At 44.3% G+C, this 13,996-nt stretch overlaps 1 protein-coding gene across 1 annotated transcript in view; it reads right to left on the reverse strand.

Annotated features, from left to right (window-relative positions):
* lhx6a (LIM homeobox 6a) overlaps positions 1 to 4,166 on the reverse strand; it is a 107,410-nt gene extending 103,244 nt beyond the window's left edge. The window contains exons 1-3 of the mRNA XM_078227593.1: positions 4,089 to 4,166; positions 2,522 to 2,593; positions 709 to 891 (exon numbers count right to left, since the gene is read on the reverse strand). Of these exons, the coding sequence (XP_078083719.1) occupies positions 709 to 891; positions 2,522 to 2,593; positions 4,089 to 4,166 (333 nt within the window). The remainder of the gene's footprint in view (positions 1 to 708; positions 892 to 2,521; positions 2,594 to 4,088) is intronic.
* Between the last annotated feature and the right edge of the window lie 9,830 nt (positions 4,167 to 13,996).

Below are 13,996 nucleotides of genomic sequence, written 5' to 3' on the forward strand. Positions count from 1 at the left end.
ACATTACATTCTGCACTCTCTCCTTTCCTTCCCTATGAACGGTATGCTTTGTCTGTGTAGTGCGCAAGAAACAATACTTTTCACTGTACATGTGACAATAATAAATCAAATCAAAATGTTATTATTATGAGAGGCATAGATAGGGGAGTTGAAATGTCTAATACGAGGGGGCATGCACTTGAGGGGGAAAGTTCAAAGGAGATGTGAGGGGCAAGTTTTTTTAACACGGAGTGTGGTAGGTGTCTAGAACACGCTGCCGGGGGTGGTGGAAGCAGATACCATAGGGATGTTTAAGGGGCTTTTAGATAAGCATATGAATAGGCAAGGAATAGAAAGATATGGACCAAGGGCAGGCAGAAGGGATTCGATTAATTTCGTGTTCGGCACAGCATCGTGGGCCGAAGGGCCTGTGCTGTTTTATGTTCCATATCACCACCGAATCGGAATTAACGCAGTGAGAAATCTGACTCGGCCAAACCTATTTTCATTAATCATGCTTGTGAGATACTAAAACTTCAAGATACGATTGCTTCTCTTAACACCCAATACTTCCCTACTTTGTAAACTCAACTGAGATTTCAGACTGTGTGTGTGTGTGTACTGAATGAGAGCGCATTATTCGAACTGAGTGCATCCTACTAACCGAGATCCTGTTATTCCGGCTCTATTCCCTCCTTTGATTTAAATCCTCTGATTTAAAGCACTCACCTTTAACAGGTATTTGTCCAGGATTTCCAAACCGCAGCTGGCACAGATGTTCTTGTCGGCCGAGGCGATGGAGTAAGAGGACGATGGCGGAGACGAAATGGAGGGAGTGGATGGAGGACTGGGGGAAGATCGAATCTCATCCTTTTCCACGTTCCTCCCCAACGAGTCCCCATCAGAGTGAGACTGGACAACAGCGGGAGTGGGAAGAGGGGGGGGGGGATAAAATCAATTAATCAAATCAATCCAACTGCAAACCGATTTTAAAAAATATTTATATCCGTTCTAGAACCCCTTTAACTAAACCAATTTGCAATGCTTTAATGTTCTTTAAATTGAAAAAATTATCAACTGTGTGTTGCCATTGACAATTTTCTGCCAGCATTAGCTATAAAATTAGGCCGAATATGAGATTGGATTTTTTAAAAAATTATTAAACTAACTTTTCACGCGAAGAAATAAAGTTTACCAAAGAATTGCAGGTCAAATAAATTATTATCGAACACACGTATCCCAGGTAGTTCAGACCCAACCAGCTGCACGCCTCTCTAAATAAGCTTCGATATTATTTATCGACAATACTGGCTTTTATTGACCAAGTCCCCATCAGATTGGGGAGGATAATATTGTTTTTAAAAAACGCGCCTATCTAAATATGCTGGAGTTTGGGATTCCCTTCAGCCTCGGTTGAGAAATGGCGCTCAGAAGAATTCATGCGTTATTTTCTCTGGGTAAGCAGATTTGACCTGCATCTATCTATCCTTCACCTGTCGAGAAAGCAACAACCAGGGGCTTTTTTCTGCCCCCCTCCCCCCACCCCCGCTCCACCGCCTGCCCTTTCTCCCGAAAGGTTCAAAAATGTTGGCCCACTTGACATGGTCCTAAATACCCAGCCATGCCAACCTTTTTAACCTGGTCACTTCTTCTCTCTCAACATCCCCCCCCCCCCCCCCACCACCCCACATCCAACCAACACTAGATTATGCATCACATTCCAGGCGAGGCGGGTCAGTTTGTGTTTAGCGTTGGGCATTCTTTGACACGGGTTGTTACAAAAAAGATCTAAATATTATGAGTTTAGCCAACAATGTGCACTTCATAGTGACAGCTGCGCTCACTTTGATCCCTGTCATTTCGAAAAGAAATACAAATATATTGTTGGCTCCTGTACTATATACAGCGGCATGGCTGGGGCGCCCTAACTACTAATAATCCCCACTCACATTTACACCTCTCTACCCTGTAAAATCTAGCACACACTAAAGGGGGGCTAAAATGCAAGAGATTATTTTCAAACGACAACCCTATTTGGAGGTTAAAAAAATCAGCTGGCCATTACAATGTCAATTTCATACAGCTTTAAAGGGATCACTTTGATGAATAAGGAATGTTATCAGCGTTGAAATATTTTCCCCCGGCACAAATATTTTTGAAAGTGTGGCATAATAAACGAGAAAACAGCGCAACGGCAAAAAATTAATTAAATGTCAGGCCGCTCACGTTGCCTGTGATTCACCAGGATTTGTTGTGTGTGTGCGTTTTAGTTTGCAAACTTCGATTGTTTGAATAGTGGCGGCGGGTTAGAATCGCCAGATTTTGTTGACATTGAGGCGAGCAATACGAGTGGGATCCCTGGTAACTTCGAATTAAATTTAGGATTCCGCACCAGGCGGGAGGGGGAAAGAAAATATATATATATATATTTAAAATATTAACAATAAAATAGTAATCAAACCCAAAGCTGCATCGTAAGCCTGGGAGCGAATGGAACTAGTTGTGACTAATCACAGTTCATCTCAAATGTCCTCATACTTACCATGATGTGAGAGATTTTCGTTTCCACGCAGAGCGAGGTGACTTGTTTATGTTGATTGTCCTGTGACATTACCTTTAGGAGAAATTTCAAGCGGAAACATTAATGCAACGCTTTGCTGCCGCCGGTCTTATGATGGAGAACTGGACGTTGATATATATATATATAGAGAGAGAGGGAGAGTGAGAGAGAGAGCCTAAAATAATAAATAATATTTTTTTTCTCTAGTGGGCATTTAAATCTATGCAACAATACTGCATTTAATGAAGCAGTCTTAATTTTGATTCGATCTTTTCTCCACTTAACCCTGGGCTCTTGAAGTAATCGCTCACTTTCTGTGTAATCCAAGGCAGGGTAATAAACTACCTGCAATTAGAAACGGGATGAAATCCGGAAGATAAGTGCTAACCAGGGTGTCAATTACAGCTGTCAATCAATAAAACATCCGGGCACCACAGAATTGAAAATTTGATTTCCTAAATGGCAGTAATTAAAAATCTAATATTTTTTTGAACGAATGGCTGGGAGATGAGCGAGTGAAGTGGTCAGCTTGAAAGCTTTTTTTTTGTGCATTCAGAAGACCTTCTAATTTCAGATCGAGATTTACAATTGCAGATGCCTCCTTTTTTTTAAACCAGCTGATGTTGGGGTGGGAAGGTAGTAATTTTTCTTAGATCTATAGTGCTGGGTCCAATGGAAACAAAGCAGGGATTTTTTTTTTCGATTATCCGTTGCATTTTAAGGAGACGGTACAACTTACAAGAGATCTCTGGAAGAGCAGTCGTATCTGAGAGGGTTGTTCTTTTTCCTTCCCCTGTTTGGCACAGACACACACACATTGTATCTCGACATTGCATTTTACAATTCTGTTTGGTTTGCAATACGTTTCTGACCAATATGCACTCGCTTGAATATATTCTTCAATCTTAAATTGCCATGGACCTCATTCCAACTGAAACAGCTGATTGGGAATGCCCACACCATACTGTTCCGCCGTGTCCTTAACTCCCCGAGTCCTCCACTGCTAAGGGCTATTTGTTATCATATCCCACTCCATATCCCCCTACACGCTTACATTTGAAGGGGCGATTCAGCTTTCTGTTTGAGAATTTCATTTTCCGAAAGTTCGCCTTTAATATTTGGAAATCTTAGGCCTATTGGCTAAGATCAAGCCCAAGCAGTGCCTCGTCTTGTCAGCCTGGACCTTGTCTGTCTCTCTTGTGGGGACCTTGAATCGGATTCAATTGGATTTTGAATTTGGTTTTTGGAGCAAGCGGGGAATGAGTTTGCCCCGGGTCCACTCTGAGCATTGGTTTGGCAACTTTAAGAATGGAGTAAGAAAAAATTAAAAAGCTGTGTCTGAAATGCTGCGGTAAACTACAGGAGGCGGTTTAACCTTCATTTCACCGATTTCTAAACCAGGATATGCAGCCGATTGCCTCCCTCAGTGTAAAATGCATCGGGCCGACAAGAAAGTTAGTTAAAATCTCAACACAATGAACTTACACACACGTCTGTCCAAACACTTCTTCTCTCTCTCTCCCTCTCCTCTAACAGAGAGATGCTTTACCTTTTCGGCTGGGATTCCTTCAGATAAAACCTTGTTCCCCTCTGGCAGAGGAGCCAGACTTTCACCTTTCCAGTACATTTGGGGATCGCCGAGTCTCGGGAAGAACTTGGTTCCCGCAAACACTCAGGAACTGCTCGACAGCCTTCAGCTTTTCCCACCAACCGCCCCCCAACACCCCGAAATTCTCAATTCTTCTTTTTCTTCTCGTTCCCTCTCTCCCACTCTGCTCCTCGCCTTGGACTAAAAGCGTTAAAAAAAAAACCACTTGTGGAGTCAACCCCTGCGTTGCGGGAGACACACGGCAAAGACGAGACGGCATCCACATTGATCGGGGAATTGGGGTGGGGGGGTGGGGGGTAAGCGGAAAATCCCAGTTAGCGCCGAGGTATGAAGGGGGGGCATTGAGAGAGAGACTACGTTGCGGATCTCGAACAGCAACGCCTGCTATTCCTTAGCCGTGGAGAGAGACAGAGACACACACACCCCAATGTGGATGGAAGTTTTAGATCCTGGACTCGCACTGCAGTCGCTTTCTCTCTCTCTCTGGCGGAGTAAATGTTTCCTGAACTTGGGTAGGTTTTTTTGGGGGGGTGGGGAGGGAGGGCCAGGCCGTGGGGAGGGGGGGGGGGGGGCGGTGGTGGTGGGGGAGAGATCTTCCTTCCACTTTTCCGTTTTGCGGCGATGTTGCTGGAAGCCAGGATGGGAAGTGACTCGACCATATAGGGCACGTCTGCTCCGTCAGCTCCAGAGAAAAGTCCATCTGCAAGTGCGAGAGGGGCTCAGGGATCTGTTTAATCTAACTGCAGCAATCAGGAGGCTTTGAGAGAGAGAGCGAGGGAGAGAGAGAGAGAGAGAAAGTTCACCTCCTCGCAATCTCTTTAACCGCCGTGAGTTCAACTTTAACCAGAAGTGGCCACCGGGTGGTTTGAACAAGCGGTTGTAAAGATTTATCTGTTTTCCAATATTTGTTTTTTTTTCGTGGACGCTTATTGAAATATGGAATGAAATTCCTCCCGCGGGTTATTTGGACTGCTGGAAATTCATGGGGGGAGGGAAAGGTGGGGGGGGGGGGGAGTGGGGTGGGGGGAGATATCTATCTATATTTCAGTGACCCATCTCCCTAACTGCAGCCAGCAGGTTTGACTCGGGCACCTTGCGTCTCCTTAGCGGAAAAACGCAATTTGGGGGGTTGCTTTGGCTATTGCACTTGTTCTGGGAACGCACAGGTCTGCGATGAAAGGTACTAGTTAACTGAAAATGTGTGGGTGAGATTAGCTGTGCGTTTAAACCTCATGTCTGGACTGCAGTGATCGGTACACAGGACATTGTTACTGTCACTTGTCCCCACAACACAATATGGACAGATTTATTTTTTACAATGCAAATTATTCGCTCAATTTTCTCTCAGCTCAGATTTTATTCGATACATGGGCAGTTCTTTAGTGTAATCCTTATTTTTTTATTAAATAGATTATATCTCTTATCCTTTTTTCTTATGTTGTTCCGCCACTCATGTTAAACTAGAAATGCGTTAGTGGAATATTATGAATTTGTATCGAAATATCTGTTATATAAAGGCTAATGTCTATCTAAAGTTAAAGTTTATTCATTAGTCACAAGTAGGCTTATATTGACACTGCAATGAGGTTACTGTGAAAGCTCAGTGTGTGAATGTGATTATTTGCAAGCCGCCTATCAACCTGGGTTAAGGATAGTTTCTAGTTGAAGGGGTGAGACAGAAAGATGGGGTCAGGATGCCTCGGTGTCTACAATAACTCGTGTGTCGAATAATCGAATTCCTCCCTGTTCTAAGTGGTTGTGTTAGGAATGTATCCCCTCACCCACCCCCCTCCCCTCCCCCCCCCCCCCCCCCACAAGTCGAGAATGGGACCACCGATGTGACTTGCAGGTGAGCCGCTCCCTCATAGAAACACCGCACCGACAGTATTTCTCCCAGAGCTGTGTGTGTGTGCGTGTGTATGAAAGAGAGAGTGTGTGGATTTCACTGTATTCAGAATCTCTCAGCAATCTGACATCTCTGACGGGCTTACTTATCACTTGGCATCCATTCCCCCTCCCCACCCCCCACCCCACCGCACCGCCCTCACCTCACTATATTTTCATAGAATCCCTACAGTGCAGAAGGAGGCCCATTCGGCCCATCGAGTCTGCACTGACAACAATCCCAGGCAGGCCCTATCCCCGTAACCTCACTCTGCTAATCCAACCCCCTCCCCCCCGCCCCCCGCGACACTAATGGTCAATTTAATCTGGGTAAGAAGTTTAACAACACCAGGTTAAAGTCCAACAGGTTTATTTGGTAGCAAAAGCTACCAAATTAATCAAATTAATACCAATTTAATCTGGCCAATCCACCTAACCTGCAGATCTTTTCTATCTCATTGCTGGAACTGGGAATCAGGCTGCAGTCGGTTAAGTGGTCATTTTGTTCTCAGTGAAGCAGTAAGTCCATTTTACAAGTTGCTGGATCAGTTAACTTTGACCACAATATCTCCTAAATCACAGTCTTTACCGGCGGTGCTAAATTGCCTGTTCACCTGCAAACCAACCCGCCCCCCCCCTCATTTTGGAAAGTACAATTCATATTAATTACCCGCTCCCCTAGAGCAAAACAATTCCACTGTCCAATCCGTACACGCGGAATGTATTCGGTGTGATGAACAATCCCAGTGAATATGGAAGAGGGTCGGAGAATCAGCTTGTGGCGGAGAGCTAAAGGCTGAGGCTACCTGAATAACTATAATACACCCAGGGATAGCTCCCCCCCGAAACACATCATTCAAATCCTCACACCCAAAACCCAACACTTCCCACCCCGCCGGCTAATGCAACTGGGGCGTCCCAAGTACAAGCGGCAGTGAGTTAAATGCTATTGCCTGCTCAGACGCCAGGTTTGAGTGACAGAAAAAGACAAAAAAAGAAAGTTCTTTTTACAAAAGGGACCAATTTCTCCCCTGGGGGATCAGTTTGGCTGGAATGGGGTGAGTGAGTGAGTGCACTGTTACATTTTACCTGACTGATTCTCAGCCACTGTATTTCTTTGCTTAACTCTGCCTTTTCTGGTTAAAAATACGAAACAAAGCCCTCAGAGGCAAACTGGAGAACGAATAAGTGGATTTTAAAACAATGGCCCAATGCCTCGCCACTGACATGTGAGTGTGGTTGATCCCTACCGAGAAGCAGGGTCCTAGCTCCCTCCCCTGTTCAGCGCCGAGATGGTTAAAAATAGACTTGCCTTCATGTGGGGCATTTCATCTCTCCGGGACGTCCCAAGCACTGGTTCTAAAGCAAGCCAATATACACATAGCAAGCTCCCAGAAACAGCAATGTGGAAATGACCAGATGACATTTTGTGACCTCGAGTGAGAAATAAATATTGCCCCCACTAGGGATTTGATTTGATTTATTATTGTCACATGTGTTGGAGCTACAGTGAAAAGTATTGTTTCTTGCGCGCTATACAGACAAAACATATCGTTCATAGAGAAGGAGACGAGAGAGTGCATAATGTAGTGTTACTGTCATAGCTAGGGTGTAGAGAAAGATCAACTTTATATATGGTAGGTCCATTCAAACGTCTGTTGGCAGCAGGGAAGAAGGTGTTCTTGAGTCAGTTGATATAAGAATCTCAGACTTTTGTATCTTTTTCTCGACGGAAGGATGTGGAAGAGAGAAGGTCCGGGGTGAGTGGGGTCCTTAATTATGCTCAGAGGATAGATCATCTGCTCTGCATCTAAATAGAGGCAGGTGTCTCTTAAATCCAGCTAAGAGCACAGACAAAGCTCAAGTTTTAAATCTGGTGGGAAATGGGTCATTGGCCAACAATGCAGCACTCCCTCAGTGCTGAACTGGAGTATTAATCCAGCAATGCAGCACTCCCTCAGTGCTGAACTGGAATGTTAATCCAGCAATGCAGCACTCCCTCAGTGCTGAACTGGAATATTAATCCAGCAATGCAGCACTCCCTCAGTGCTGAACTGGAATATTAATCCAGCAATGCAGCACTCCCTCAGTGCTGAACTGGAATATTAATGCAACAGTGCAGCACTCCCTCAGTGCTGAACTGGAATATCAATCCAACAATGCAGCACTCTCTCAGTGCTGAACTGGAGTATTAATCCAGCAATGCAGCACTCCCTCAGTGCTGAACTGGAATATTAATGCAACAATGCAGCACTCCCTCAGTGCTGAACTGGAGTATTAATGCAACAATGCAGCACTCCCTCAGTGCTGAACTGGAATATTAATGCAACAATGCAGCACTCCCTCAGTGCTGAACTGGAATATTAATCCAACAATGCAGCACTCCCTCAGTGCTGAAATGTAGTATTAATGCAACAATGCAGCACTCCCTCAGTGTTGAACTGGGATATTAATGCAACAATGCAGCACTCCCTCAGTGCTGAACTGGAATATTAATCCAACAATGCAGCACTCCCTCAGTGCTGAACTGGAGTATTAATGCAACCATGCAGCACTCCCTCAGTGCTGAACTGGAGTATTCATGCAACAATGCAGCACTCCCTCAGTGCTGAACTGGAGTATTAATCCAGCAATGCAGCACTCCCTCAGTGCTGAACTGGAGTATTCATGCAACAATGCAGCACTCCCTCAGTGCTGAACTGGAGTATTCATGCAACAATGCAACACTCCCTCAGTGCTGAACTGGAGTATTAATCCAGCAATGCAGCACTCCCTCAGTGCTGAACTGGAGTATTAATGCAACAATGCAGCACTCCCTTAGTGCTGAACTGGAGTACTAATCCAGCAACGCAACACTCCCTCAGTGCTGAACTGGAGTATTAATCCAGCAATGCAGCACTCCCTCAGTGTTGAACTGGAATATTAATGCCACAATGCAACACTCCCTCAGTGCTGAACTGGACTATTAATCCAACAATGCAGCACTCCCTCAGTGCTGAACTGGAATATTAATGCAACAATGCAGCACTCCCTCGGTGCTGAATTGGAATATTAATGCAACAATGCAACACTCCCTCAGTGCTGAACTGGACTATTAATCCAACAATGCAGCACTCCCTCAGTGCTGAACTGGAATATTAATCCAACAATGCAGCACTCCCTCAGTGCTGAACTGGAATATTAATCCAACAATGCAGCACGCCCTCAGTGCTGAACTGGAATATTAATGCAACAATGCAACACTCCCTCCGTGCTGAACGGGAATAGTAATGCAACAATGCAGCACTCCCTCAGTGCTGAGCTGGAATATTAATGCAACAATGCAGCACTCCCTCAGTGCTGAACGGGAACATTAATGCAACAATGCAGCACTCCCTCAGTGCTGAACTGGAATATTAACCCAACAGTGCAGCACTCCCTCAGTGCTGAATTGGAATATTAATGCAACAATGCAGCACTCCCTCAGGGCTGAACTGGAATATTAATGCAACAATGCAGTTTTCCCTGAGTGCTGGAATGTCAGCCGAATAATGCGGCTCTCTCTCAGTAATGAACTGAGTATCAGCTTGACAATGTAGCACACCCTGAGTGTTAAACTGGGATATTACCCCCGTGTGATGAAATCTTATTAGCCCGACAGTGCAGCACCCTCCCTCTGTGGAGTAGAATTGGGCCTTGACGGCCGCGTAGACACGGTGGGCCGAAGGGCCTCTTTCTGTGCTGTAAATCTCCATGAGTTTACTGAGCTGGAGTGTGTTGGACTTGACTTTTGCGTTCACGTTCTGGAGTAGGAGTTGAACTCACCACCGTGTGGCTCAAGGGCGAGAGTGCTACCAACAAACACAGCTCAGGCTGATGGCTTAGGGCAGGTCAGAGTTACTACATGTTCCCTTGTGTTAGGAAGAGGGAAGGATCAGTGTATCCTGCCAGACTGGCTTTGGTGTATAGAGAGCATCCGGCCGGCCGGTGATTCATCCCATGGTTAAATAGTCTGCACTTATTGGCAAACTCATAAATGTACCGTGGGCACTTGGAAGGAAGCCGGTGCCTTGAGGAACTCCAGCCTAGCAAAGAAACTCACATCTGCTGGCTGGGGGTGGGAGGGGCGGGGCGTAGAATGGAGAATCCTTTTACTCACAGATCAGGCGAAACTGGTATAAAAAACTAAAATTTCCCACTGAAGCTGTTTACCAGAGCTCCTCCTGTCAGTAGTTTGTGTGGGAAAAGTGACTTGAGGATGATATACCACTATGCAGCTTAATAAATATTTCAAATGAACAGTTGTTACAAAGTACATTTCACATGATCACTCGGCAAGATGTCAACACAAGTGGACCATTAAACTGAACATCAGTCGGCAATAATGCCACTCTTTGCAAAGGGGCTGCTCTGATCGATAAAGGGAGCTGCTGTAATCGATATTGGGACCCTCAGAATTTTCCTGCGACTCTAAGGAAAGATTACAAAGTGGAATCCTGATATTGTGCTTTTGGCTCTGCCAATGGGTGTGTGAAAGTCTGGTTTCTAACCTATCCCGGGGGCTGTTCAGTCCCGATTCTGTACAGTGCACAGGAGCTGATAGCAATGTAAGATTCATTCGCTTCAGGGAGAGGATGACCGACTTGAACAACACACGTTGGGTCACAATGGTTGTTACCTAGTTAAGGGCGGGTTGTTACGAATTTTAGATACACTGTCGTTACTTTTTTAAAGGTGTTATGATTCGTTCAGAAAATAGTGTTACTTTCAAAAGGAGAATTGTTACAACTCCTCTGCAATCGATACATTCCTTCAAGCCACGAATGTATTGACAAAGCAAACCACTGACGTGTTTACAGAGCAAGTTATGTTCCTGAGATTGTTTATTGTTGCCAAACACATTCAGAAAGCTGGGAATTGTTTTGAAATTCTCAGTAAACCGGGGCTCTCTTGCAATCAGCATATTTATTATGCTGAAACCATCCACCCCCACCCCCCACCGTCAATTTATCACCGGTTCATCTTTAATCCATCCAGAATTTGTGTTGAGTATTTTATATGAGTGTTTAGATGCTGTATTAAATATATTTGTATGAACCACATGAAACATGTGCAGCCACATCATTCAAGGACGGGTTGAATAAATGTGCTGATCACTGTAATGATGTCTCCTCCCGTCCTTCCCAGATTCAGCTGGTTCTTTTCCACCTGCCGTTTTTCTGGATGTCACACAGCACATTCTTAAAACGGAGATAACCGGCTCAATATCAGCTACGTATTTACCCATGATCTCTTGAACTACGGGGCTGACATAAATGTAACAAGTTATCACTTTGGTCTCATCTCTGCATTGGGGCAGATGTCATTGCGTCTTTTTAAAAAAAGGCTGAAAATGTCAACATACTAAGATTAAAACTAGCCCAGTTTTACCTTACAACTTCCTCCTTTAACTTCATTTAACCTCAGTTCGATTGCTCGACCTCTTAATGATCTCAGTTTGTGCTGGTGTCTGACTGCAAGGGTTTGAGTCAATCTTCCTTCTTTAAGTAAAGGTAAATTACTGCGGATGCTGGAATCTGAAACAAAAATAGAAAATGCTGGAAAATCTCAGCAGGTCTGACAGCATCTGTGGAGAGAGAATAGAACCAACGTTTCAAGTCTGGATGACCCTTCGTCAGAGATCTATTCGCTCTTGATTTTGATTTGATTTATTATGATCACATATATTAGTAAACAGTGAACAGTATTATTTCTTGTGCGCTATACAGACAAAGCATACTATTCATAGAGAAGGAAAGAAGAGGGTGCAGAATATAGTGTTACAGTCATAATTAGGGTGTAGAGAAAGATCAACTTAATATAAGGTAGGTCCATTCAAAAGTCTGATGGCAGCAGGGAAGAAGCTGTTCTTGACTCGGTTGGTATGTGACCTCAGACTTTTGTATCTTTTTCGGGAGGGAAGGATGTGGAAGTGACCCTTTGTAGTTTCTTGCGGTCTTGGACAGAGCAGGAGCCATACCAACCTGAGTTACAGCCAGAAAGGATACTTTGGGCCCTTCTTTGTATCCTGCATAAAGTAGCCCTCAGCAGCAGCTTCAGTTGGTAGTCATCAGTACAGATAAAGCTTTGCTTCTACGAGCATCCGGATCCACTTGGCATCTTGTAGATCAATCAGGCGATTCCTTTGTTTTCACAAATTGCCTGTGATTACTTTGACACTGTTCCCTAATGCTCTTCACCTTCTAGGTCTAAGAACAAGCCACCAGATATATGCTGTGTTCCCCACTGCTACATGGATACATTCTCTTCACTTATCTTTAGCTCTTGTCCTTTTCCCTCTTTTGTAATCTCTTCTTACTTCTTTCTAGCTTTCAAAAACACCTTCCATACTCCTTGGCTTGGGAAGGGAAATAACATTTTGGCTCTTTGTTCCGTTAGGATTTGCACTGGAGCACAGCCAGCTCCTTCAGTTGGAGTGTTTCTCTACTCAATCTGGAATAAGCAAGGACCCTGGTCTTCTGAGCTTCCTTCATCAATCTTTTCATTCTTTTAACTGCATTTTCTTCTCCACCATTAGATGGTGCGTCATTTTTTAAAATGTTGTTATTTCCACAGAGCCCTAATCTTTTAAACCCCAAGTTTGAACCACAGAACCCATAGAATCCCTACAGTGTAGAAAGAGGCCGTTCGGCCCATCAAGTCTGCACCAACTCTCATCGTGAATGTAGCCCAATCCATCACGCAAACCAGCCTCCCATCCCTTGACTCTGTCTACACTTCCCGCTGCCTTGGCAAAGCAGCCAGCATAATTAAGGACCCCACGTGTTCCGGACATTCTCTCTTCCACCCTCTTCCTTCGGGAAAAAGATACAAAAGTCTGAGGTCACGTACCAACTGACTCAAGAACAGCTTCTTCCCTGCTGCCATCAGACTTTTGAATGGACCGACCTTGCGTTAAATTGATCTTTCTCTACATCCTAGCTATGACTGTAACACTACATTCTGCACTCTCTCATTTCCTTCTCTATGAATGGTATGCTTTATCAGTGTAGCGCGCAAGAAACAATACTTTTCACTGTATGTTAATACATGTGACAATAATAAATCAAATCAAATCAAAAATCAAATCCTCAAGAGCATCTTACGCAGGCCCAACCCCCCTCCCTCCATCCCTGTAACTCTGCACATTGTAAGAGTTTTAACAGCACAAGGTTAAAGTCCAACAGGTTTATTTGATAGCAAATGCCATTAGCTTTCGGAGCGCTGCTCCTTCATCAGATGGAGTGGAAATCTGCTCTAGTCCAACGCCACATCACTCTGCACATTTACCATGGCTAATCCACCTAACCTACACATCTTTGGATGCTAAGGATGATTTAGCATGCCAATCCACCTAACCTGTATAACTTTGGACTGTGGGAGGAAACCAGAGCACCCGGAGGAAACCTATGCAGACACAGGGAGAATGTGCAAACTCCACACAGACAGTAACCCAAGGCTTGAATCGAACGCGGATCCCTGGCGCTGTGAGGCAGCAATGCTAACCACTGTGCCAGATCAAAAATCCATCACCACTGCAGAAGCAAGTTCTTCTGAGCACTTTTTTAACAAATTGATTGTTTAAATCAAAATGCTGGTGTCATTTCAGCTTTGAGCACTGACCTTAGCTAGGACTCAAGTCAGTCTTAGTATTGCCTGGTAAGAGATGGCTAGAGAACGCAAGTTAATCAATTTGTTAAAATATTGGGCACTGCTTCAACAAAGACTTTAATGTAGCCAAATAAATGGGCTAAATTCTAGCTAGTGTGTCACAAGACATGAAATGTGATTTAAGTAACAGCATCCAGTGATTTGTTAACCTCAAAATGCTTTGTGTAGTCGTTCATGCAATGACATTTTTTTCTATTTAGAATGAATTCATCAACATTTGGCCCAAACCTGCCTGAGACATTGGTTAGACACCAAATGTTCTTCAGTCTGTGAAT

Source organism: Mustelus asterias, chromosome 13, assembly GCF_964213995.1.
Source record: "Mustelus asterias chromosome 13, sMusAst1.hap1.1, whole genome shotgun sequence".
Lineage (NCBI taxonomy): Eukaryota > Metazoa > Chordata > Chondrichthyes > Carcharhiniformes > Triakidae > Mustelus > Mustelus asterias.